Consider the following 27,787-nt stretch of genomic DNA (forward strand, 5'->3'; position numbering starts at 1 on the left):
TGAACTTTCCGCTGTCAAGAACGTGGTGACATACAACACTACGACGAGACAAGAAAATGAAGTTCAATGCTTCCGAGCATGCATCAAATTGTTTCAGAGCATGCGTAGGAATTTTGCGCTTCGGATTTGCTACAGACGATCAGAATGTCCGATCGGAACTTTTTCCGACCGAAAAATAGAGAACCTGCTCTGAATCTTTTTCTGGCGGGAATTCGGCCAGCAAAAGTCTGATGGAGCATACACACGTCGCATTTTCCGACCAAAAGCTCTCATCGGTCTTTTGTTGGCCAAATTTCCGATCGTGTGTACGGGGCATTAGATTACCGCATAACAATATTCATATGAAGTGCATAAAGTTGCTACATGTCAATATTCACATGAAGTGCACCATAGAAAGTATTTCTTATCAAAATCTCATGTGAAATACAAGTACCTCCGTGCCAGTATACATAGAAAATGCATACAAGTCCTTAATCACAGTCCGAGAATTGTAAATTGTGAATCCTCCACCCACTAACCAAGACTGCTGCCAGATCCTTCAGTGTATGGGCATATATCTACAAACACCACTACCCCATGAAGTGGACACTCACCAGAAAACGATGCTACAATAAATGTAGCAAACACAGCATGTCATCCCAGGTAAGGGTCATCTAAGGTAATATGCGTCAGCTCATAGTCAACTCCTCTCTGCATTACCAGAACTCAATCCAGGCTGTAGCGAATAAAATTCACACCTTGTCAATCTGCTGATTGCAGGCACAATGCTTTACAGACGGCAGCGTAAAAAATAATAAATAATAGAATTTTTATAACAGCTTACCTGTAAAATCCTTTTCTTGGAGTATGTCACTGGACACAGAGCAGTCATAGTAATTACAATGTGGGTTATAGGCCACCTTCAGGTGATGGACACTGGCACACCCAAGACAGGAAGTCCCTCCCCATATAACCCCTCCCATACAAAGAGTACCTCAGTTTTTGTAGCAAAGCAATATGTATCCCAACAAGAGGGGAGGGACCTCTGTGTCTCATGATGTACTCCAAAAAAAGGATTTTACAGGTAAGCTGTTCTAAAAATCCTATTGTCTTTATCGTACATCATGGGACACAGAGCAGCCATAGTAATTACTAAGTGGGATGTCCCAAAGCAATGCCATCTGAGGGGAGGGAGACACAGAAAAAAGCAGGCAAGCTTCCCGCAGTACACTGCACCCAAAGGCGGCATCCTCATGCCCTTTTACATCCACCTGATAGAATCTAGTGAATGCATGGACCGAAGACCAAGTTTCAGCCTTGCAGATCTGAGTCATGGATGCTTGATGATGCCTTACCCTGGAAGCACTTACTGCTCTGGTAGAGTGCACTATAACTTGAAACAGTGTAACCCTAATCTTCAAACCATAAGCCTGGATAATAACTTGCCGAATCCAATTAGAAATAGTAGACTTCGATGCTGCATGCCCCTTCCTGGGACCTTCTGGCAGCACAAACAAAACATCAGTTTTCCGTACCTGAGCTGTCACTTTTAGCTAGTCTCTGACTGCTCTAACTACATCAAGTGAGTGCAAAGACTTCTCCTCTGCAGAACTAGGTTCTGGAAAAAATGAAGGCAGGGTCACATCTTGGTTCAGATGAAACCCTGACACTACCTTAGGTAGAAAGGATGGGTGAGGACGCAACACCACCCTGTCCCTTTGAACAATTAAATATGGCTCTTTACAAGAAAAATCAGCCAACAAAGGATACTCTTCTAGCAGAAGAGATAGCCACCAGAAAAAACTATTTCCTGGTCAAAAAGACCAATGGAATATGGCCTATCAGCCCAAAAGGCTGTTTTTGTAACACAGACAAAAATAGATTCAAGTCCCAAGGGCACAAGGGTGATCTAACTGACACATTTATACGCATTACTCCTTGTATAAATGCCTGGATTAAGGAACGCAAATCAAGCAGTCTTTGAAACAACACTGATAAGGCCGAGATCTGACCCTTGGTAGTACTCAAGGCCAGCTTCATTTCAACTCCCAGCTGTAGAAAGGCAAGAATTCTACTTATGACATACTTCCGAGGATGCCATCTCTTGGATTCACACCAAGAGACATAAGACCTCCTTCTATAGTAAAAAATTCTTGAGGCCGGCTTCCTGGCATTAATCAGAGTAGTTACCACTGAACCTAAAAGCCCCTGACTCTTTAGAATGTGGGATTCAATAGCCAAACCATTTAATTTAGCGTTTGTAAGGAAGACTGGAACACTGGTCCCTGTGAGAGCAGGCCTGGGCGCAGTGAAAGGGACCATGGGTCCCCTACTGCCATCTTTACGATCTCTGCATACCAGCTTTTGGGCCATGCCAGGGCTATAAGAATTACCGGCTTCCCCTCCAGCTTGATTCTGCAAAGAAGCCGCGGTAGCAGCTGAACTGGAGGGAATACATAGATCAGTGAAAACTGGCCCCACGGGGTGACTAACGCATCTGTCCAATATGCGAGTGGATCCCTTGTTCTTGACACAAAGTTGATAAACCTTTTGTTGAACCTGGATGCTAATATGTCCACATCCAGGATGCCCCATCTTTGGCAAATTGCCAGAAAGATGTCAGGGTTTACAGACCATTCCCCTGGAAACAGCTGCTGATGACTTAAGAAATCTGCCTTCCCATTCTCCACCCCCAGAATGAAAACTGCAGATAGACAAGGTACATGTTTCTCTGCCCAAACTAGAATATGGTTCAACTCTCTCAGGGCTGCGTGACTTCTGGTGCCCCCTTGGTGATTGATGTAGGCCACTGCCGTGGCATTGTCGGATTGAATCCTGACGTCATAATCCTGCAATCTGGACGTCCAGCCCTTAGAGCCAGATGTGCTGCCCGAATCTCCAGGATGTTGATGGGCAAGGTCTTCTCGGCTTCGGACCACTTCCCTGGAACCATAGCCTCCTCTAGGACTGCTCCCCAGCCTGACAGGCTGGCATCCATCATTAGAAATCTTCCAAGTAATTGGCATGAAGGATTTCCCTTCTTGCAAATTCTCAGACATCAACCACCAACTGAGGCTCTGACGAAATCTTGGAGCCAGATACATTGGCAAGTCCAAGGCTTGTACTCTCTTGTTTCAAGCCAACAGGATACTGTTTTGCAACAGTCTTGAATGAAATTGGGCATAGGAGACTGCTTCAAATGAAGCCACCATCTTCCTTAACAACCTCATGCAGAGGCGAACAGAAGAGTTCTTCCTCACCTTGACCACCTGGATCAGCTCCCTTATAGCACTGACCTTTGACTGAGGTAAACATACTTTTTTCTGGATTGTGTCTATGACCGGACCCAAGTACTCCAGCCTTTTTACTGGATGCAAGGCTGATTTCTCTAGGTTGACAATCCAACCCAGGAGTTTCAGATACTTGACCATGCTAGACACATTCTGGTCTAAGTGATCTATTGACTGATCTACCAGCAGTAGGTTGTCCAGACCATGCCATTACTGCTATACCCTGGGCCTTTAGCCTTGCCAGAAGCGGGGCTAGAATCTTTGTAAACACCCAGAGCGCGGTAGCCAACCCAAAGGGCAGGGCCACAAATTGGAAGTGGGTGCTCTACTGTGAACAGTTGGAACTTTTGAGTGGGGAAAATGGACATATGTAGATATGCATCCTTGATGTCTATTGATGCTAAAAGCTCTCCCCCACGTAGGGTGGAGACCACTGACCGGTTGACTCCATGCAAAAAGAGCGGATGTTTAGGAACTGGTTTAGGTTCTTGAGGTCTAGAATGGGTCTGATATCTCCATTTGGCTTTGGTGCCCTGAAGAGATTTGAATAAAAGCCCATACCCTGCTCTTCCATGGGAATCTCTATGATTACACCATGAGACATCAATCGGTCTAGCACCAGACACAAAGCTTTTCTTTTCCCTGAATCCCTGGGAACATTTGATTTCAGAAAACGGGAAGGTGGAAACTCTCGAAACTCCAGCTTGTAGCCTAGAGATACTACAGAGATGACCAATCTGTCCTGGATCTCTTCCCGCCATGTCTCTGAAAACTGCAGAAGCCGTCCCCCCACCCAATCAAGCAGGGGTGCCCTTTCATAAGGAGGCTTTGGGACTCTGCTTTGTGGGCTTTTGCCCCCAGTGCGACTCTTGGATGGTTTGTGATGGGCCTGTTATTGATTTCAATATTGTAAGTGCACTATATAAGCTTTTAATTAATGTCTTGTAAATATCTTTGTATGAACAAATATGACTGTGGTTATTGGTTGATGATTTTGGATGGCATATCTTTGGAAACAGTTATATATTATACCTACTTATACCTAGCCTATCTGAACGGGATGGTGCTGCCGGAGGATTATAATTTATACATAATCGCGTTTGGGCCTTTTTTGTGACCGTGGCCTCTGGTAAGAGTCCTGTATGCTCACATTTGTGGTGGAGGTGCACAGCAGTAGGTGTAAAGAGCTGGTGGAAGTTCTGCATCTATCTAAATTATCAAGAGGAACTCTTGTTTGCATGTGGCACTTTATTCTTTGGTGAAGGAAGAATCAAGCAGCGGTTATTTCTCTAATTAAGCACATATTACTGTGTTCTGCACTTTACTACTTTTATTGCTTGTTTCATATAATACATATTCATTATGAGTTGGCGCATCTGTTTTTGTATTAATGGAGTTGGGAGCAAGCTTTTTCTTTTTTTTTTTTGCATGGAATACCCCCCTAAAATTAATATCAAACCTGAAGTATCTGGTATGCATTTTGTGGGGGACCCCAGGACATATTTGTTTTATGTGGGGTCCCCCTTAAAATCCAAACCAAGCCCTTGCCCCCTCCGATATAGTTATTTATGATATCAACCTGATTGTATTCGCTATTTTTGCCGACCTAAACTATGTACCACCTCTCTCAATATGCCTCCATTACACTGATTCATCAAAATGTACTCTGTTCATTGTACTTTTCCTATGCTAAACTGAAATTGTCAGTAATTGTTACCAATAACATTCATTGAGGATAAGGGTCTGGTATGTTTTAGACCTTTAGAATGTAAGAAGTTAAAGAGATACTTTATGCTGATTGCCCTCCTTTAGATGGAGTCCTATACTAGTTGTCTACACTCTGTACACTAGTGGCATTGCACCAAGTGTGATGACACAGTGGCACCTGTAATTTTGAACAATGTTTGCTGAACACATGTTGAAAGGGCTAGGTTGTGTAACAGTCATTTAATTTTCCTGGAATTGGCGTACATAGAGTTCTTTTCATCTGTTCATCCAGACCTGCTGTATTTCTCAGCTCTGGGCCATCATCATGGATCTTAGTGGAGTTCTCTGTCTCATTCTCATCTTCATCATAACCAGCATTCTATTTCGTTCAAGATGGAAAGTCAGAGGAAGGCTACCCCCTGGTCCCATGCCACTTCCCTTTATAGGCAACATGCACCAAGTCCAGATGAATGATCTCATCAAGTCTCTGGTTGAGGTGAGCTGGTCTTATCTCAGTGCTTCAATGTGCAGTAGGTATAGAAAAGGAGGAATCATGCCTCCTTTAAAATAATCACATTAGGGGTTATTTACGAAAAGCAAATCCACTTTGCACTGAAAGCGCACTTGGAAGTGCAGTCACTCTAAATCTAAGGGGAAGATCTGAAATGAGTGGAAGCTCTGCTGATTTTATCATGCAATCATGTGCAATCTAAAATGCTGTTTTTTATTTTCTTTGCATGTCCCCCTCGGATCGACAGCGACTTTACTTCCAAGTGCACTTTCAGTGCACAGTGGATTTTCCTTTAGTAAATAACCCGCATTGTGTTGCTTTGCAGCCTGAAAAGAAGACAGATACAGTTTTTGTTTTATCCAGCTGTATTTACTAATGCAACCCATTACATCCAAGTTAAATATCATTAACATGTCAGAAACAAAATCAAAAATTCAAAAATAGTATTTTGTCGAACCACTTTTTTTTTTTTAATTACAGCCTTTAGTCTGTTGGGATATGTCTCTACTAACTTTGCACATCTAGACTTTGCAATATTAGCCCACTCTCCTTTGCAGAACTGCTCAAGTTCAGTTAAATATGATGGTGACCATTTGTGGACTGCAGTCTTCAAGTAATTCCACAGATTTTCAATGGGGTTTAAGTGTGGGCTCTGACTAGGCCATGCAAGCAAATTCACCCTTTTCTCCTTCAACCACTGTGTGGTCATTTTTGCTGCATGCTTTGGGTCATTGTCATGTTGTAAGGTAAACCTTCTTCCCATTGACAACTTTCTGGCAGAGGGCAGCAGATTTTCCTCAAGAATTTGATGGTATTTTGCCCCATCCATTTTTTTTCTCTCTTGACAAGTGCTCCAGTCCCTACTGCAGAGAAACACCCCCTTAGCAAGATATTACTACCTCCATTCTTTACTGTAGGAATGGTGTTATTTGGATACTGAGCTGTATTGGATTTCCGCCAGACATATTGTTTGGTGTTGAGGCCAAATAATTCAATTTTAGTCTCATCTGACCATAACACCTTTTTCTATCTGGCCTCAGAATCATAAAGGTGCATTTAAGGTGGTCAGGTGAGACTAAAATTTAATTTTTTGGCCAATGAGGAGGGAGAGCTGGGGCTCTCGTGCACATTGCTGGATCGCAACGGGGCTCAAGAAAGTATTGGGGGGAGGGGGCTGCTGCATAGAGAAGGTTTTTTTACCTGCATGCATAAAATGCATGCAGGTAAAAACCTTGAGACTTTAGAACCACTTTAATTCTATAATTTGAGATGTATGTTAAATGTAGTCTACAGTAGGCTGACTCTGATTGGAACCAAAAACAAAAGTCATGGCTCCCTAAAATGTAAATGAAAACCCAGATTCTTTGGGGAAAAAATGGTACATTACTTTTGTCTGAGACTATAAAGCTTTATGAACTGTATTATGGAAAGCAGGGATATTGTTTATTCCATTAATGAAAAGTTACCACCAGTATTGTGGGTGACAAATATCTAACTGTTGTTTATAAGGAAGTGCGGGAGAGAATAACCTTCCATAATACTACATGGAGGGCTCCAGTGCCTAAAAACAATCCCTTTAAACATTGGGGTTGTTTTAATAAAAGCAAATAGGATGGTCACAAGGGAATTTCCCCAGAGCTTAGTGAATGTGGTGAAATTTTACTTTGCAAAGAATGACAAGCAATGGCGTGAAGAAAAACGAAAAAAAAAAAAAAGCGCTGCATTTTTGCTTTGTTTGAGACTCAGATAGGTTCCATAGAGGCTGGAGTGAAGGGTGTGACAACTCAATATATACGGGCCAGAATTTTTTGGTAAAGCCCAGGGGAGGAGACAGCCTACAGGCAACAGACACTGCAGTGCAAACCGAACAAAGAGGATGTGAGTTTACTTTTTCCTATGGAATGTTTCACATGGGCTTCATCTTGTAAAAGAGCAGTGTGAACAGCAAGCTATGACCAAATATGTGCAGATCTTTCAGCAAGCTTTGTTAGAGCTTTTAAAAATTTTAAAGTACCATTCAGCTCCAATTTGTAAAATATTGAACACAGATTGCCATTTTAATAAAGCTGCTAGCAGGCTTCAGCATTCTACACACGGTCAGACATTCTGACAACCAAATCCATTGGATTTTGTCCGACGGATTTTGTCCGAAACTGTGGCATACACACGGTCGGACAAAGTTTTCGGAAAATCCAATTGTACATAATGTGATGGCGTTTTTTCCTTAAGACGGGACTACGTTCAGGCTAGTAGCCACTAGCTTTGGTCTAGGAATTTGATCTGAGCATGCGTGGCACTTTGTCCGTCGGAGTAGGCTACACATGATCGGAGTATGTCCGATCGGAGCATTTTGTCGGACAATTTTACGGACAAGTTGGAAAACTTGGTCCGTCGGATACTCCAACCACATACAGTCGGAATATCCGACAAAACGGTCCGATAGGACACATTCCGTCGGAATCTCCGACTGTGTGTACAAGGACTTAAAGCTTGTAAAAGACTGAAGCCTGCTAGGTGCTTGCCTAAAGTGGCCATCGAGAGCACACACCTACCCTAGTGTATTATTGTTTATTAAAAAGTTCTATGTGTAACATACGAAGGTTGCACTCACTGACATCTGGTATTTAACAGCATGTACAGCTCCACAACAAACTCCTCTCCTGCTCCGTGCCGAATGGTTGGCTCACTGGGACTTGCAGCATAAGATGGACAGAAGTCCTTTAGTAGCAAATCAAACAATTTATATGAGACAACGGAGCCGTCTCATTAAAAACATGGGCAGGCTGTAAAGGTCTCCCGTCAAGAGCCTCAATGGCAAGTGGAGTGTCACGCAGCTGCAGTGGAATTGAGTGCTGCGAAACAAATGCAGCATCAATGAACAGGCCTGCAGCCCCAGAGTTGATTAGAGCCTGTATCTTGATGGACGACTCAGCCCAAGAAATGGTGACCAAAACCAGGGGCTTATCCTTCTGGATACCTGGGGACAAAACAACGCCACCTAAGGTCTGTCCATGGCAGGACCTCAAGGTTCGGGCATTCCCTGGACGGGTTGGACAAGACTTCAAAAAGTTACCTGCCTGGCCACAATAAAGGCACAATCTCTCCCTCCTCCTAAAGGCTCTTACATCTGCAGAGAGACGCGTGAAGCCCAGGTGCCTGGGTTTCATCCTCTGACGTACATGCCCCTGTCCTCCTCCATGAGTTCCATAGACGGTTTCCCCTCAAGCCCGGTGGCCCTCCGAGGGAAAGGGGTCATTGAGGAGGGGGTACTGTCAGGGCTGGCTTAGCCCTTCCTTCTCTGGGCTGGCCACTCAGTTGTCGGCTAATTGCCAGCTCTCTTCTCTCTCCACAGTTACCAGCTGTTCCTGATGATGCTCGTCTGACCTGCCTACTTAAAGCCTTCCAGCTCACTTCTCCTCTGCCTTCGCCTTGGTCACATCACTGAAACCATCCCCTGCAGTTTGTTTAAAGACTGGCTTGCTGACATCCCTTCTGGCTCCTTATCCTGCTTGCTGTGCTCTACTTGGATCCCTGACTTCTGGCCTGGCTGACTACCCGATCTGGTTACTGGACTCTGGCTATGCTTGACTACGCTTTTTCTATTTACCTTTTTATTTTTATTAATAAACAAGTGTGATTTAATTTTACTTCTGTCTCAGCCTGTTTCATGATTTCTGACAATATGCTGTTAAATACCGGATGTCAGGGAGTGCAACCTTCGTATGTTACACGTTTAACTTTTTAATAAACAATAATACACTAGGGTAGGCGTGCGCTCTCTCTTGTTCTATATACTTTCAGATTCTTGTCCGCCACCCAGTGGATGTGTGGGAGAGCTGCAACACCCTGGGCTGATTTTATACATCTGATACTGATTACTGTTGGAATATGAACAGTGGTTTGTGTGTGTTTATCTGGATGAGAGCCTCTGTCTGGAAATCTGAAATCTGATGTTATGACCTCATCCACCATTCCAGGACATCTTGTACAAGCCTGAAGTTACCCCTAGACTGCAAAGCTGGGGGTTGTTCTGTTCTGGTGAGTGGGGACACATAACGGGGTGTTTTTGCACACCTGGAAGTCTGTGAAGCATTTTGCACCTTCTTCACTGTGGATTAAAACTTCAGTCACATTCATTTGGACTTTTATGTTTATTTATATTGTTTCACTTTTATTGTATATTGCAAGCGCTGTAAATCTTTTATCCACATTGGACACTTTTGACACATTTTTGGGTCGATTGACAATTATACAGCTATCAGTCCTATAAAAATGCACTGATTACTGTATAAATGTCACTGCCAGGGAAAGAGGTTAACACTAGGGGGGCAATCAAGGGGTTAACTGTGTTCCCTAGTGTGTGTTCTATCTGTGGGGGATGGGACTGACTATAGGAGATGAGAGATTGTGGTTCCCAGCTCATAGGAACTCTCAAACTCTCTCTCCTCTCCTCACAGAACTGGGATGTGTGTGTTTACACAAATACGTCCCTGTTCTGCCTCTCATGCCTGCAATCGCTCATGGCTGGTGGTCATCGTGACTATTGGCACCCGACGAGCCTCCGGCAGCGTGCACGCGCCAGCTATCCTACTTAAAGGGGCCGATAAATAGCTACGACGGTTCTTGGGATTGTGCCAACCTAATGTATAAAGAAACAGCTGCCAGGAAGAAAAGAAAATATTAAAGAGATATTAAGGACTATGAAGATGATCTGGTATTCAATGGCAGAATAAAATAGAAGAGACAACGATAAAATCAAACAATAGCTCCCCTGAAAAGGAAATTAGAATAAAAGAAGATCCTGATGGAGCAAGAAAAGGAGGGGCTCAGTCTAATGAAATGCAAGGAAATTATAATATATACAATACCCCAAATCAGAAACAGAAATGCAATGGCAATAACAATTGGAAGAAACCCTTTTGGAAGAATAATTGGCAAAATAATAATCACATATGGTAATTATCAAACTAGACTCTACCAACAACCACATTATGGCAGAAGATCCCCAACGCCACCTTGGAGGAATTATGGGGCACATGACAGAAATTTTCATCCTGAGAGATGAGAAGAGATAGTAGGTATTACGATCATGATGAAAGAAGAGAGCTAGTATACAGTATCATCACACAATAGGTTTGAACAACTAAGAAGGAATGATGAAGGAGGGAGATCACCGCGATACCAACAGGAAAGACAAAATTGTGATAGAATGCCTCTGCGTTTTTTAGAGATGAGACGCAGAGACTCTCCTAGGCGCCATCTTCAGGAGGGTGGATCCCAGAGATCAATCAGATGGACCCTAGATTCCAAACCAGAAAGAGAGGCGAAGAAGGAAGAGGAAAGGAATCAAGAGTTTCAGAGAGTCCCGAGACAGGGAAGAATGAATGAGAAGGACACAAGAAGATACCCAGAGAACAGATCTGGAAGAAATGAAAACATGAAAACCAAGATGAGGATGCAGAGCAGGTGTCAAAAAACGAACTAAAAAGAGAATAGTAGCAGAGGGAATCATAAATATTAATGGGATAGAATTAACAGAAGATGAAATTAAGGTACTTGATAAAGGCCTAAAATTTGCTCCTAAAAATAATTTAAATGAATGTAATGCTTATGTTGATATAAATAAATTCGCTCGGAGTCTACATATAAAGAAGTACATGTTAAGTAAACCTGGGGAAGGGATAACAAGAATGGATACCGAGGCAAATTAAATTCTATTTAGTAACCTTAGGAATAAATCTCTCTACAATCCCCCAATTGGAAATTATGTTCATATAGAAGTATTTTCGAAAAATGGTCTTAAAGAATTTACATGATTTGAAAATTTAAAGAATATACAATCCATGTGATATAAATCCAGGTGATATGCAGGTGATATAAAGAGTGGGATTAAAAGATTAGAGGCTAGAAAGGATGTCGTAATAAGGCAAGCAGGTAAGGGAGGGGCCATAGTGATACAGTCCAAAGAGGCATATAAAGAAGAATTGAACCGACAACTATGTTATGAAAATACTTACCAGAGGTTACTCAGCAAACGTTAAGATATAAAAAGGAAGTAGCTAAAGTGATACAAAAAGAACTTGTGAGAGGTCTGTTAAACAAGAAAGAACAAAGGTACCTCCAGCCCAATACATGTGGAATCCCCATAATATAGACACTTCCGAAGATTCACAAAGATAAATTAAAAGCATCTGGGAGACCCATTGTAAATGGGATAAACTTGGTGGGAGCAAGGATTGGAGAATACATAGATTGGTTCCTACAGCTGGTAGTGAGAAAAACAAAATTCTATCTTAGAGATACCAAACATCTTATACAGTTGCTAGATAACATCAATTTTAGTGATGGTCCAGTATGTCTAGCAACAGCTGATGTTATGTCATTGTACACAATTATTGATCATGAAGAAGCCACACAAGCAACAAAATAGGCTCTAAGAGAACTGAGTGATTTGAAATGTACAAAGAAGATTCATAGTTAATTACCTTAAGTATAGCTTGTATCAGAACTACTTTTGGTACGATAAGACCTATTATAAACAAATACGAGGGATAGCAGTGAGCGCTAAATATGTGCTCAGTGTAGCCAACCTCTATATGGCTGAATGGGAGGAGGATGCCTTGTATAATAGGAAACTGCAACAGCTAGTATTATTCAAGAGATTTATTGATTATATTATTGTTATTTGGGCTGGAGATAGGGAAAGTTTGACAGATTTTCGTTTTCATTTGAATACCAACAGTAAAAATATTAAACCTATCTAGGAAGTGAGTGAAGGAAAAATAATTTCCTAGATTTGGAGATAAAGAAGGAAGGAGAAAGATTGGTTACCCAAATGTATTTAAACCAGTGGCAGGAACAGTTATCTTCCATTGGACAATTGTCACTACACTCCGTGGCTTGATAACATACCAAAAGGTCAATTGATTAGATTGAGAAGAAATTGTAGTGGGAAAAATGAATTTCTTAAACAAGCTGAAATGATTGGAGAAAGGTTTATACAAAAGGGCTATCACCATGGATTTATTAAACAAAAGATAAAAGATCTAACTCTTACGGATAGAGAAAAATTAATGCAGGATTCTACTAAAAATACTGAACATAAAAATATTGTGCCACTGGTTATGGACTTTAATATCCAACATAAGCAGATAGAGAGAATATGCAAGAAATATTGAAGCATTATAAGAGCTGATCGACATCTGGGTGCTATCCTACCTGAGAAACTTAAAATTTACATATCGGAGAGATCCAACTCTTTGAGATTGCATTGCCAAAAATGTACTGGATCCCCCTGCTAAAATAAACTTCTTTTTTTGAGGGGAAGGGCCATTACCTATGTAAAAGCTGCTATACATGCAGACATACCAAAGAAAGTAAAAAGAAGAAACTAAGTTTTAAATCTACAGTAACCGCAAAATAATTTTTTATTGAAGATTTCATATCTTGCAGGACTGAAGGGGTTGTCTACCTTTTAAGCCCCGTACATACGAGAGGACTTATGTCCGACAGACTTCCGAAGGAGTTCTGACGGACTTTTCGACTGAGCGGACTTGGCCACACACAATCACACCAAACTCAGACGGATTCGAACGTGATGACGTACGACTGGACTCGAATAAGGAAGTTCATAGCCAGTAGCCAATAGCTGCCCTAGCGTCGGTTTTAGTCCGTCGGAATAGCATACACACGAGCAAATTTTTCGGTAGGAACTGGGTCCGGCGGAGTTCCGTCGGAAAAATTTGAAGCATGTTCCATTTTCTAAAGTCTGTCAGACTTTTGTGAATCAAAAGTCTGTTGCAGCCCACACACGATCGAATAGTCTGACGGAATCATTCCGTCGGACTTTGGATGTTGAAAAGTCCGCTCGTGTGTACGGGGCTTTAGAATGTCCTTACCGGATCCAGTATATTGGGAGGACAAAAAGATAACTATGGAAGAGATTAAGAGAGCATATACAGAATATAAAAAATGGATTTACTAAACATAGTTTATCTAGACACTATGAACAGTACCATAATAGGGATACTTCATCCTTGATGGTGTGTGGGATAGAAAAGTATAAACCCCATTGGAGGGGAGACAATAAAATCATTAAATTGAGGCAGTCAGAATCCCGCCAGATACATGAGTTACTTACTTTAGCACCATTAGGACATAATGTGGAGTTCGATTTGAACTGTTTTATATCCAATTTCTAAAAAATATTTTTCTCTTTTATTTCTATGACTTTCTTTCTTATGGTCTATTTATAATGATCCACTAGATGTCCCTACTGATTTTCCGTTTTTAGATGGGTGTTGTATTATGCTTAGCCACTACATGGCGATGTTCTTTATTGGAATAGTTTACACATAAACACATCATCTAGTCAATATGAAATGTTTTATTTTCAGATTTAATTTTTTTTTTATATGAAATGTTTAGGAAGTTTTATATATTTTACGTATTATGCTGTATCTAAATTGAGAATTCTGAGAGGATTAGGAGCTTCGCATATTATTGTCGTTACCATGATAGTGGAACTCACTATTTAAACCGGCATCGTACACACACTCCATTACCCTTTGATGAAGTCACGTGTTCAGTGACGCAACGTGTCACAAGGAGCCCGGTTTCGTCACTTCCATTTGTGACCGAGATCGGAAGTCCCTTCATTTGTGTAGCTGTACTGAGTGATTTTAAACTGTAAGTTACTACTTGTTTTTTAAATAAATTGCATTGGATTACTGAACTATGGAGCCCCCTTTATTGCATGTAAACTGCATTTGATGAGTCTGGAAACTTATCCTTATACTGGCGTTGTCTTGTCTTGGATATCCCTGGAAATTGATTGGGTCGCTGTGGATCCAATATTCCAATTACTTAAAAGCCTGACTTGACCTGTAGGGGTCTAAAGTGTGAGGTGAGAGGCTGGGGCAAATGAGTGGCACACACATGGTATGGTATATTTTGATGAAGTGTATTTATTTGCTTTTTGGACATGCACTTTATTTCATGAACTGTCTATTCGAATCTCCTTGATTGCACACTATTTTTGCACTAATCAACACTTTTGCGCATCTTGCACTTAATTTCGGAAGTTTTTTTGCACGTACTTATGAAAGATATTAATGTTGATAATAACGTGGGGTTTTTTTTTTTTGCACTTTTTTATGAAGATTTTCTTGATTACTGCACTTTAGATTTATTGTAGTTTAGTACTGTTTATTCGGTATCGAGTTAGCGGCACATCACTTTCTTTTATATTGGATCAAAATTGATATGGTTCAGAAATATTTAGTCAGAATAAAATGGTAACTAAAGCACATGGACCAGATAGTACACCCACAGATCTTAAAAGAATTGAGCTCTGTCATTTCAAAGGGACTCGTTAATGACTGGAATGGCACCACTGGATTAACGTAGGGCCAATGTGGTGCCTATATTTAAAAAGGGACCAAAGTCTTTACCAAGTAACTATAGACCTGTTAGTTTAACTTCTATAGTTGGGAAGATATTGGAGAGTTTAATAAAAGATCACATAGATGAGTTCTTGCTGGAAAAAAATATTTTAACCACTTAAGACCATTTTGCTGGCTTAAGACCAGAGCACTTTTTGCGATTCGGCACTGCAACGCTTTAACTGACAATTGCGCAGTCGTGCGACGTGGCTCCCAAACAAAATTGATTGTCCTTTTTTTCACACAAATAGAGCTTTCTTTTGGTGGTATTTGATCACCTCTGAAGTTTTTATTTTTTGTGCCATAAACAACAATTTTGAAGAAAAACGCATTATTTTTTACTTTTTGCTATAATAAATATCCCCCAAAAATATATAAAAAAAAATGTTTTCCTCAGTTTAGGCCGATACATATTCTTCTACATATTTTTCTTTAAAAAAATCGCAATAAGCGATTACTGATTGGTTGGCACAAAAGTTATAGCGTTTACAAAATAGGGGATAGTTTTATGGCATTTTTATTAATAATTTTTTTTTACTAGTAATGGCGGCGACCTGTGATTTTTATTGTGACTGTGACATTATAGCAGACACATCAGACATTTTTGACACATTTTTGGGACCATTGTCATTTATACAGCAATCAGTGCTATACAAATGCACTGATTCCTGTGTAAATGACACTGGCAGTGAAGAGGTTAACCAGGAGGTGGCAGCGTGTCCTAGGGGAGTGCTTATAACTGTGGGGGGTGTGGCTGTGATTTACAGAACACTGATCTCTGCTCCAGGAGAAATTTTAAATGGAGGTACCTATATGCCAATTTGCCTGCCCGTGCCATTCTGCCGACGTACATCATCGTGCGCCCGTCGGGAAGCAGTTAAGCAACAACATTAACAACAGACAGCATGGATTCATGAAAGACAGAAGTTGTCAAACAAATCTGATTGATTTTATGAGGAGGTAAGTAAACCCTTAGACAAAGGAGTGGCTGTGGATGTGGTATACTTGGATTTTGCAAAAGCGTTTGACACATTAGCCGTGCTTCCCACACACAGCTAATGTGTAAGGTAAAGTCTAGAGGTCTGGAAAAATCAATTTGTAAATGGATAGAAAATCTGGCTAAAAAAATCGAATTCTGAGAGTAGTGGTTAATGATTCTTACTCTGAATGGTCTAAGGTTATCAGTGGTGTACCGCAAGGTTCAGTGTTTGGGCCCTTACGTTTTAATATATTTATAACTGATATAGGATCTATGATTAAAAGTACCGTTTCAGTGTTTGCTGATGACACCAGGATATGCAGTGGAATAACGTTTTTACAAGATGTCTTCAGCTTACAAGTCAACCTCAATGCACAATTGGGCCACTATGTGGCAAATGAGGTTTAATGTAGATAAATGTAAAGTTACGCACTCGAGCTAAGAATATGCATACATCATACATACTAGGTGGGGTACAACTAGGGGGATCAATGATGGAGAAGGATCTGGGTGTTTTGGTAGATGATAATCTTAAAGCGGGAGTTCCGCCTTTTTTGATTTTTAAAAGTCAGCAGCTACAAATACTGCAGCTGCTAACTTTTAAAATAAGGACACTTACCCGCCCAGCGCGTCCGCGATGTCGGCACCCGAAGCCGATCTCTGGATCGGCTCTCGGGTGCTGCCGCCAACATCTTCGTTATGGGAATCAGGAAGTGAAGCCTTGCAGCTTCACTTCCTGGTTCCCTACTGCACATGCGCGAGTCGCTCTGCGTAATAAGGATGGTCCCCGCTGTCTCTGGGATCCGTGTGTTTCCCAGCAGACAGCGGGAGACCCGCAGGAAGTGGCATAAATACCCGTAGATTCTGCGGATATCTATGCTGGAAGTGGTTGCAAGTACCTGTACTATACAGGTATCTGTACCCCCCTCCCCCCTGAAAGGTGCCAATTGTGGCACCGGAGGGGGGGGGGTTCCGATGAGTGGAATTTCCACTTTAGGGTGGAGCTCAGCTTTAATAATAACATGCAATGCCAAGCTTCAGTTACCAATGCAAGCAAAATCCTTTCTTGTACTATGAGAGGTGTGGACTCCAGAGAGAGAGATATCATTTTGCCCCTGTACAAAGAATTAGTAATCTGTAATATGCAGTTCAGATAAGATAAGAGCCAAAGAGGAGCTCAGCTATAAGGAAAATTAGATGAACTGAATGTATTCTCTCTTGAGAAGAGGAAATTAAGGGGGATATGATCAACATGTACAAATATATAAGGGGTCCATATAGTGAACTTGATGTTGAGTTATTCATTTTATCATCGCAGAAGACAAGGGGGCACTCTTTACGTCTAGAGGAAAAGAGATTTAATCTCCGAATATGGAAAGGTGGAAAGGTTTATTCACAGTAATAACTGTGAAAATGTGGAATAGACTCCCTCAAGCCAGCTCAGTAGATTGCTTTAAAAAAAGTCTTGGATACTTTCCTAAATGTACATAATACATAATGGTTCTGACCAACTCAGTAGATTGCTTTAAAAAAGTATTCTATTCTTTCCTAAATGTACATAATATAGCTGGATACTAACATTTACAGGTAAAGTTGATCCAGGGAAAATCTGATAGGGGGATCAGGAAGGAATTTTTACCCCTACTGGAGAAAATTGGACCATGCTTTGCTGAGGTTTTTTGTCTTCTTCTGGATCAACTGTGGGTATAGGATTGTGTATATGGGATTGTATGATTCCTTTTTTCCCTTTTATTGGTTAAACTAGATGGACTTGTATCTTTTTTCAACCTAACAACTATGTAAAACTGTCTATTGTTCTTATACAAGATATAGCTTTCAGTACTGCTAATTTGTAAAACAAATAGTAGCAAATAAACTGTTTATATTTCTAACTGCTTTTCTATATTAATTTTCAAAAGCTTAGCAAAAAGTATGGACCCATGTATACTTTTTATCTTGGTTCTCGCCCCACTGTGGTAATGTGCGGATATGAGATTTTAAAGGAAGCTCTAATAGACCACGCTGAAGAATTCAGTGGGAGGGGAGAATTTCCAGCAGTCCAACAATACAGCAAGGGAAATGGTAAGTGAATCAGTAATTAAGGACAATGCCATGAAAATGCACCAAAACCTTCCTTAGTATATGTATAGAAAGTGGGGAAATTACTGCACTAAACCAAAAATGTGGCAAAAAAGTTGCTAACACTAAAACAAAGTCCAAAAAAAAATGTAAACAGAGTGTAGCGCTAAATGGATAATATAACAGCAATGAAACTAATATAATAATATATGTGTATAACATATAAAAAGAATCGAGTGAACATGCAAAAAATCCAACGTTCACTTGATGTGAACAGAAAAATTAGTGAGAGTTCAAAGAAATGTGTCCATCTAGTGTATAACTGATGAATCCTCCTTGATGGAATGAGGATGGTGCAAACAATATGAAATTATCTGTGAAGCTGTAGAAGTAAGGGAATCTAAAGACTATGGATGGGTCCTCTTACCGGATATGGTGGACCCACTTACCAAAGGTAGTGGGTAAATCAGGGTAGTAAATGTATGCTTGCCTTCAAAAGCCCTACAAATTTTGCAGCCAACACCATTATATAAATAAATAAATAAATACTTGCCATATGCCAGTTCAAAGTTTGAATCTAACTTACAATATGAGTGCATACTCATAGCATGTGGGCAGTAGGGATGAGTGCAGTTGAACAACCACCTGGGGACAAGGTGATTTGCCAGGGGTATATCTCTCCTGGCAAGGTACCCTCTCCATGTTGAGGGCATGTGGCCTAGTATGGCTCAGGGGATGGGACCTGCATGCTTGAATAAGGGTCTGGTAAGGATTTTTGTATAGGGACCTTATACTTTTTTTTTCTTGTATTTTGCATGCCCCACCTCCTCCAAAATCCATACCAGAAGCAAATAGTCAGATGTGAAGTTTAGGTGGGTCCCACATCTTTTTTCTAATCTTGTATGGGGTCTCCTTTGACATCAATACAATATCCTCATTAAAAGATAAGGATCTGCAATGAATTTTTAGGGGGAACCCCACAACATTATTTTTAATTGCGTGAAGTCCCCCATTAACAATTATACCAGACCTTGATCTAGGATAAGGATCTGTTATAGATGAAGGGAATCCCTGGAAGCTTTGTTTACAAAGAAAGCAGATTGTAGCTGTCATTTACCGACAATTCAACATTATTTTTTTTGTCTTTGTAGATGTTAGTTTTACTATACTATAGTACAGATGCAGTTCTTCACAAGCAGGTTAAGGGCATCCTCAGGCACGTTATTTAACCACTTCCTGCTTGCAATATAGCAATATGACATTGGGAAAGTGGCTCTGTTATTCTGACCGGACGTCATATGACGTAATCAGGATAACAAGCCGGCACGCGCCCGTGGGGGCACAGCGTGGCGATCAGTGGTGCTGTGTGTCAGTCTGACACACCGCAACATCGATCTCAGTAAAGAGTCTCTGTGATCAGCTGTGTTCAATCACAACTGATCACGATGTAAAAAGGAAGAGCCGTGTATCAGCTTTTTCTCACTCGCATCTGACAGACGCGAGTACAGGAGAGCCCACAGCTGCTCCCCTGACAGGGGGATCTGCGCTGATTGATCAGCACAGCCCCCCCCCCCCCCAGGATGTCCACCCAGGACCACCAGGAATGCCACCAGGACCACCAGGGATGCCCACCACTGATGCCAACCAGGTATGCCACCCATGGCCACCAGGGATGCTAATCAGTGCCCACAGAAAAATGCCAATCAGTGCCCACAAATGATGCAACTCAGTGCCCATCATCAATGCCTGCCAGTGCCACCTTATCAGTGATTCCCATCAGTGCCACCCATCAGTGCCACCCATGCCCATTAGTGCTTATCAGTGCCACCCATAAGTACCTATAAGTGCATGCTTTCAATACCCATCTGTGCCGCCTATGAGTGCCCATCTGTGCCGCCTATCAGTGTCTAGTCTCGCATATCAGTGCCCATCATCAGTGCCCATCAATGCAGCCTCTCCAATGCCCATCAGTGAAGGAAAAAAATTACTTTTTTACAAAATTTTATAACAGAAGCAAAAAAATAATAATTTTTCAAAATTTTCTGTCTTTTTTTATTTGTTTATCAAAAAATAAAACCCAGAGGTGATCATATACCACCAAAAGAAAGCTCTATTTGTGGGAACAAAATGATAAAAATTGTGTTTGGGTACAGTGAAGCATGACCGCTCATATGTCATTTAAACAGCAACTGAAAGCTAGAAAAAATGGGCCTAGGCAAGAAAGGGTGGAAAGTGTCTGGTATTGAAGTGGTCAACCAGTTCCCGACCAGTGCACGCCAATGTACGTCGGCAGAATGGCACGGGCAGGCAAATGGGCGTACCTGTACGTCCCTTTAAATTTGCCACCCTGTCATCGGGAGCGTGCCGGGGATGCGTTTTTTTCAAAATTGTCGCTCTATTTTTGTTTATAGCGCAAAAAATAAAAACCACAGGGGTGATCAAATACCACCAAAAGAAAGCTCTATTTGTGGGAGAAAAAAAAAGATGTAAATTTTGTTTGGGAGCCATGTTGCACAACCGCGCAATTGTCAGTTAAAGCGACGCAGTGCCAAATGGCAAAAAGTGGTCTGGTCTTTGACCAGAAAAATGGTCCGGTCTGTAAGTGGTTAAAGGAACTTTGCATTTTTAAAGTATCTTTTGAACCATTTGTCTAAAACCACTGTTTCTAAATGATCAGGATTTTAAACACATTGCTATAGCACTGCTATAGCACCCGAAACTGTTGACATTTGTTCATCTGGCAATGGGCTTTCAAGTGGAAGTGGTTGGAAAGCCACCATCATTCATGGTTAATTCTAAAATGATAACCCGTAAAGACTTTTAAAACAATGCCTATGGACAGTATATGACCAGCTTAGGTCACTCACTGTACAACCTGAAAAATAAAATGTTATATAAACTTTATAAAATATATAAATGTTATATAAAGTAAATAGTGTACATTTCATTAACCAAAAACAATGATGGTTTCTCTTAAAACATATTATTATAAATTACATACATGTATAAATGTAAAATAAAGTTTCTTCTTTTCTAAAGCAAGAATTTAAATTGGTAATGTTAATAGTTGGTGATTTTTGTCTTCAGGGATTGTGTACGGGACAGGAGAAAGATGGAGGCAGCTTCGACGCTTCGCTATCCATACTTTGAAGAATTTTGGAATGGGAAAGAGGAGCCTGGAGGAAAGGGTGAAAGAGGAGGCCCAATATCTAATAGCAGAGTTCCGAAAAAGTGAAGGTAAAGGAGGCAAGGGCATCTCACTGCCAAAGTAAAGCTACATTTACCACTACAGTATGTTCTTCCAGAAAGCAGATATGCAGAAACTGGAACTTTATTTATAGATGGGTGACTTTTGATTAAGCTTTACTGGCTGAAAAATTTGGAGAAAAGTACATTTGAACAGGGCTGCCTGGCATAGTCACCCATAGCGCAACCCGCGGAAGCCTCTGACTTTAGCTGATTCTCCCCCAAACAGTACAGGCCACCATTTTTCCAAGCAGCAGTCCATTCAATCTGGCTCCAATAAAGTAGTGGTTGTCTTTTTGTGATTTATTGCTTTTAGGACCTGCAACAGGAGGTGGGGGGGAGGGGGGGGGGTAGGGCATAGGATACTCCAAATGGTTAGCAATTGGCTGAGAGGACAATCTTCTTGTTAAGCAACTAGAAATATTGGACAGTCTAAGGTCTCACAGCTGGGGACCATAAGGCAAGTTTTTTGGTATCTGGTTATCCTGCACCAATGCACAGCTATTGGCACCCAGTGAAATCTCATGAACACTGCATGGTACAGGATGGCACTCTTCTCAAAGATCACAGTCTAGGAAACTGCCGAGGACAGGGAAGTGCTAGTACTTTAAGACCCTATGAGATCAGTCTCAGTCCAAGCTACCTCTGGTACACTATATTGCCAAAAGGTATTGGGATGCCTGCTTTTACATGCACATGAACTTTAATGGCCTCGGAGTGTTAGTCCATAGGATTCAATATTGAGTTGACCCACCCTTTGCAGCTATAACAGCTTCAACTCTTCTGAAAAAACTGTCCACAAAGTTTAGGAGTGTATCTATGGGAATGTTTGACCATTCTTCCAGAAGTGTATTTGTGAGGTCAGGCACCAATGTTGGACGAGAATGCCTGGCTTCTCTCTAAATCATTCCAAAGGCGTTATATCGGGTGCATGCCAGTCAAGTTCCTCCACCCCAAACTCGCTCATCCACACTATAATGCCAAAAGTATTTTGCCACCGATCCAAATCATTTGGTGGAGTGGGGATTATGGTGTGGGGTTGTTTTTCAGGGGTTGGGCTTGTCCACTTAGTTCCAGTGAAGGGAACTTTAAGGCGTCAGCATACCAAGACATTTTAGACAATTTCATGCTCCGAACTTTATGGGAACAGTTTGGGGATGGCCCCTTCCTGTTCCAACATGACTGTGCACCAGTGCACAAAGCAAGACATTAAGCAAGCATGCTGAAGTTCCCAAGTGAATGGCTGTGCAGTGGTGGCATGTCAGGACAAGTCTGATCATTGGAGGAGATCCCACCACAACTAGAGAACTGATCACAGTGTGTTCCCCGGCTTAGTGTGGTCAGTCTTTAACAGAAAAGCCAAGTGATTGGCAGGAACACCAGGGATTTCATACAAAGGAAGCAACACAAAGACAACAGGATAGTTTCTCATACAAGTACATGGTACAGCAGGTACATATCAGGAATATGGAATGTTGGGTTTACATACAGACCAGTTTCATACAATTATTTTTCAGGTAAGCCCCTTGACCCTACTTTTGGATTCAGCTCGGCAGGCTCTAACATAATCTGCTCTCTGGTATTTGGAGACCGATTTGACTACAGAGATGAAGAATTTATGAATTTGCTTTACCTGATAAACAACAGTTGGCACCTTATGAGCTCCACATGGGGACAGGTAAGGGTTTGATAGGGTGATGTATAACGTTTATAATAAAATGTGATGTCGAACAAACTGACATTTTTTTATTTTAGCTTGGTAACAATCTAATGAGCATCGCTTTCAGTAAGCATTTACAAAACAGTCATGAAGCATTGAGAAAATGTTTTGAAGAACTTAAAGTAATACTAAAGACTCCTTTTGTTTCTCCTAACATAAAAAAAAGATGTTATGCTTACCTCCTCTGTGCCAGGATATTGCACAGAGTGGCCCCAATCATTTCATTCATCTGCCCATCCTCCATTCATAGCGCACTTTTCATTGATTTTAAGATCTTAATTCAGCACTTGAAGAATAAAGCTCTACGGTTGTACGGTACTGACAGTGGGGGGTTTTACACACATTCCCAGTTCTGCCATCTGATTGCTTCAATACGGTTAACATTACACTGTGCATTACATTTAGTGGAGCACAGGGTAGACATCCAGAGTCTTTTAGATCCTTGGTATCTCATTAAAAGAGAACCTGTCACCAAAAAAACATCAGTTAAAGCAGAGGTTCACAGAAAAATCGAACCTCTGCTTTTCGGAACCCTCCCCCCCTCTGGTGTCACATTTGGCACCTTTCAGGGGGGAGGGGTGCAGATACCTGTCTAAGACAGGTATTTGCACCCATTTCCAGGCTTAGACTCCCATGGGAGTCTATGCCTCTTCCCGTCCCACCATGCTATCTGCTGGGACACACACAGGTCCCAGAGACAGCAGGGACCTTTCGGATTGCACTAAGCGATACGCGCATGCGCACTAGGGAACCAGCAAGTGAAGCCATAAGGCTTAATTTCCTGATTCCCATACCAATGATGGCGGCGGCAGCATCCAAGGACCGAGAGATGGTTCGGTCTGGGGTGCCGATGTCGCTGGACCCTGGCACAGGTGAGTGTCCTTATTTTAAAAGTCAGCAGCTGCAGCATTTGTAAACACGAAACTGATGACCTATAGGGGGCTTTTAAAGTGTTGCCTATGGAAAATATAGGGTAAAGAATGTTGCCATTTCATGGGCACACGCAAATTTAAGGCTTGACATGTTGGGTATCTATTTACTTGGTGCAACCTCATCTTTTATACTTTCTAAAAAAAAATGGTAATTTGATGCATTTGCGTACCTTAAAATTAACTTTAGTCTGATTATTAAAAGTCAGCAGCTGGAGTGTTTGTATCTGCTGACTTTTAATTTTTTTTCTTTAAATGGGAACCCCTCTTTTAGTGTATTTTTTACAGAAATGTTGCATTGCCTAAATCTTTTCCATAATATTGTGTGAAATAAAAAATTGGAACTATTTTATTCTCTAGGGTGTCTCCTTTCAGAAAATATATAATGTTTTTTTTGGGTGGGGCGGGGGGGGTTATGTAATTTTCAGGCCTAAAATGTTTTTTTAAGCATGTGTGCAAAAAAAAGCAAAAACAGCTCTGGCAGCTAAAAACTGCAAATTTTTAGGTAAGTTTTTAAAATTCTTTGGCAATGCTGGTTGTACATGGAGTGGGAGTTTCATCCAATAAGCTGATAGCTGCCTTTTTCTACCACAAAATAAGTTAAATCTGACTGGTTCATAGGTGCAACACCAACATCTTTCTGTGCCTCTAATGACTGTTATGGAAAGCAATCCCATGTGACATAATAACACTTGAAGAAATATGCATGTTTTATGCCCCTTCTTACTCATCCTTACATTCTTCTTATAGCTACTTTTCGTCTTTCCAAAAATCATGAGGTATATTCCAGGCCCACACAAAAAGATTTACAAAAACTATGTGAAGCTTGGACTCTTTGTGGCTAAGAGACTTCGGATGAACAAGGAGACACTTGACCCAAACAATCTACGTGATTTTATAGACTGCTTTCTCATAAAGATTGAACAGGTGTGTATTTAGCCCTTTTAGTTTGGTTTACTAGACAATGTTCTTACTGAATGTCTTGTAAAAGAAATTGCAGAACACAGCAGTTGCAGGCTGGAACAGAGTCCTAAAGGTTTATGTTTATTATTCCTATCATTACGAGTCATCTGTTCAACTAGATCTGGTGCCAATGTCACAGTGAAGTGTGTATAGCAAGTATTTGTAAAGCTCAGATATGGGCAATATTATTTTAATATAGCTCTTAAAATTTATAGCCATTTAGTCATGCTGGCTTGCTTCCAACAGTTTGAAAAGTTTTCTCTTAGTTCTCTCAGATATTATAGCTCCGGCTGTACAGTACTTGCAGTTTGCCACAGAGGTTCGTGCTGCAGTTCCATTGGACACCAGTGCTGGTGTCTGTCTCTGCACTCCTTCCACTCAATGATCCACAAATTCCTGCCTGCAGCTGTGGCTTTTGCTGATGGCTGAGTGAAGGTGAGGGGGTGAGAATTGCAGACACAACATCAGCACCAGTGACTTACATTTAAGGATATTCAGTATGAGGGCTAGTTTACACTTGCGTCAAAACATGGCTTTGTTAAAGCTCTCTCAGTGCCTGGCAAAGCTCCTGTCACTAAATGAAATGGTTAGCTTACAGTCCTGTTTACTCCTTGCTTTTGCTTGGTGCTTCAATGAGGCTTCAGTAGAAATTCGATGGGGCTTTGATGAGCCTTTGGTGGGGCTTCGTGAGGCTTCCTGGGGCTTCGATGAGGCTTTGGTGGAGCTTCGATGAGGCTTCAATGAACCTTTGGTGTGGCTTTGGTGGGGCATTGGTGGGGCTTTGGTGGGGCTTCATGGGGCTTTGATAAGGCTTTGGTGGGGCTTCAGTGGGGCTTCAAGTGAGCTATGCCATAGTCTTCTATGAAGGCTTTAAAGATGCTTTGAAGCACAACTAAAGATACATGGGGTATAATTTTTTTATGCAAAGCAAAAGCAAGGTGTAAACAGGACTGTAAGCTAACCATTTTATTTAGTGACAGGAGTTTTGACTAGCGTTCAAAGAGCTTTAACAAAGCCTGTCCAAAGCCTTGTTTTGAAGCAAGTGAAAACTAGCCCTTAATGTGTGTTGAAGCCAAAGCAAGTGTAAATGAGCCCTAAGGCTTTTACTTGATACTCTATTTTAATAAAAAAACAAGCTCTATTTTTTATTATAGGCTGACAAATTGACAGAAATTAAACAAAATGTGTTTTGCTTTCCTATTTTTTTATTAGTAATTTTTTAATAGTCTAATTGCATTTGACATTTACAGTATTAAACAGATAAGCATTGTTCAAGGAGTGTGGAGAATAGGGTGCTCTAGATAACAAGGAGACTTTAAAAAAACAGTACATAACTGGCTCTTGAAATATGATTAATACACCACAGCAGCACTTCAGAAGAGGGAAGCACACTCTATAAGAAAAACAAAGCAGGGAAGAAGGCACTTCTAAGTGCAGTAATAGAACACTATAATGACAAGGAAGGGTTAAAAACACTTACAAGATGGAAGTGAAAAACAGGCAAATCAATGAATCCATAACGTTCAGCGGGATGCCTCTTGGGAGTAAAGACAGAGGACTGCAGGTGGAAGGTCCAGCCGGCCAGCGGTGGGAAACACTGTGTCTCTGATCCTAAATGGAGAGCCACGCTGTCAGAGCCAGCATGGAATACAGCCAAACAGAATTGGCATCAGAGTGGCCGTCCACTCTGACGTCACTTAGGTTGCCTGTATTTAATGCTTAAATAAGCATTGTTTCTGTCAGAACTGGGATCAGAGCCCACCACCTCTGCTGCATCAGGCAATGGCTCTTCTTACTGAGCCACCTGTAATGATGGACAGCTTGCTGTCTGATCCTTTGGGCTTTCTTGCCGTGTCTCTTGTTTCTGGTAATACATGAACTCTTTGCTCCTCCCATGAACTTCCTGATTTAAGCCATGTTTCTGCACTTCCTGTTTGCCAGATTATCGTGCTCTCTCCAGCTGATACATTGTTCCTTTACAAACTTGCAGCTGTCCTTTTTTCCACTACCACACGTTATTGACTTATGGCTTGCTCCTCAACTATGCTTCAACTTGATCGCAAACCTGCAACCGCTTGTTACCAACCTTTGTTTTTTTTTTTACTAACTACGCTTCTGCTTGATCACTACCTGCTATATCTGCTACTGGACCCCGGCTTACTCACCTCCTGGTGAGGCGATCCTGAGGACCACAACCTGGTACTAGCAAGCAGCAAAACCCATCTCCACCATCAGTGAATACCAGTTAGTGCTTAGACTCTGCACTTTAGGTGTGCCTGAGCCATCTGCCATGGTGACCTGCTTGTGTACTTATCCTGCTGGTCAGTGGGAACCTTTCTATTGCTCTAGCTACTGGTCTCCAAGCCTGAACCCTGACTGTGACAGTCACTTTATGGCTGCAGTGACACAGTCTAAATGTTTCTTACTTTGTCAATGAAGCATTCAACTTGCATGTGATCACCGTTCTCATGCTTGACATAGTGATCACATATTTGGGAATTACTCTGAATGGTTCAGTAGAACTGAAGCTGTCGGTAACAGCTAGGTGTGAGAGACACCAGCTTTGCAAAATGTCTGGCACTGGCTCAGAAATGTATTAACGTATCACCAGCACAGGACATCACGCTGAGGAATGCAAATATAGAGACCATGGACAGGAAAGGGACAAGCTTATGAAACAACTCTTCTGCTGATAATCAAAATAAAATATGGAGCCAAAAACTGTACAGGAAAAAGCAACTGTTTTGCATCCTGCTGAATATAGGAGTGTGCCTACTGTAGCTAATAATGAATATACCTCTGCACAGTTACATATTTAGTCTGGTTGAAAAAAGTCCATCTAGTTCAACAAATAAAAGGGGAAAAATATATATATCCTTAAAACAAATCATACAATCCTGTATACAGGCATACCACACGTTTAAGTACACAATGGGGTTTA

General features: G+C 41.3%; 1 protein-coding gene across 1 annotated transcript in view; it reads left to right on the forward strand.

Annotated features, from left to right (window-relative positions):
- Nucleotides 1-5,216: 5,216 nt before the first annotated feature.
- Nucleotides 5,217-27,787, forward strand: part of LOC143982951 (cytochrome P450 2F2-like) — a 68,624-nt gene continuing 46,053 nt past the window's right edge. The window contains exons 1-5 of the mRNA XM_077482114.1: nt 5,217-5,472; nt 17,829-17,991; nt 21,076-21,225; nt 22,752-22,912; nt 24,634-24,810. Coding sequence (XP_077338240.1) covers nt 5,302-5,472; nt 17,829-17,991; nt 21,076-21,225; nt 22,752-22,912; nt 24,634-24,810 — 822 coding nt within the window. The 5' untranslated portion in view covers nt 5,217-5,301. The remainder of the gene's footprint in view (nt 5,473-17,828; nt 17,992-21,075; nt 21,226-22,751; nt 22,913-24,633; nt 24,811-27,787) is intronic.

This window comes from Lithobates pipiens, unplaced genomic scaffold, assembly GCF_037356315.1.
Source record: "Lithobates pipiens isolate NorthernLeopardFrog02 unplaced genomic scaffold, aLitPip1_a1.2 Scaffold_1, whole genome shotgun sequence".
In the NCBI taxonomy this organism is placed as follows: Eukaryota; Metazoa; Chordata; class Amphibia; order Anura; family Ranidae; genus Lithobates; species Lithobates pipiens.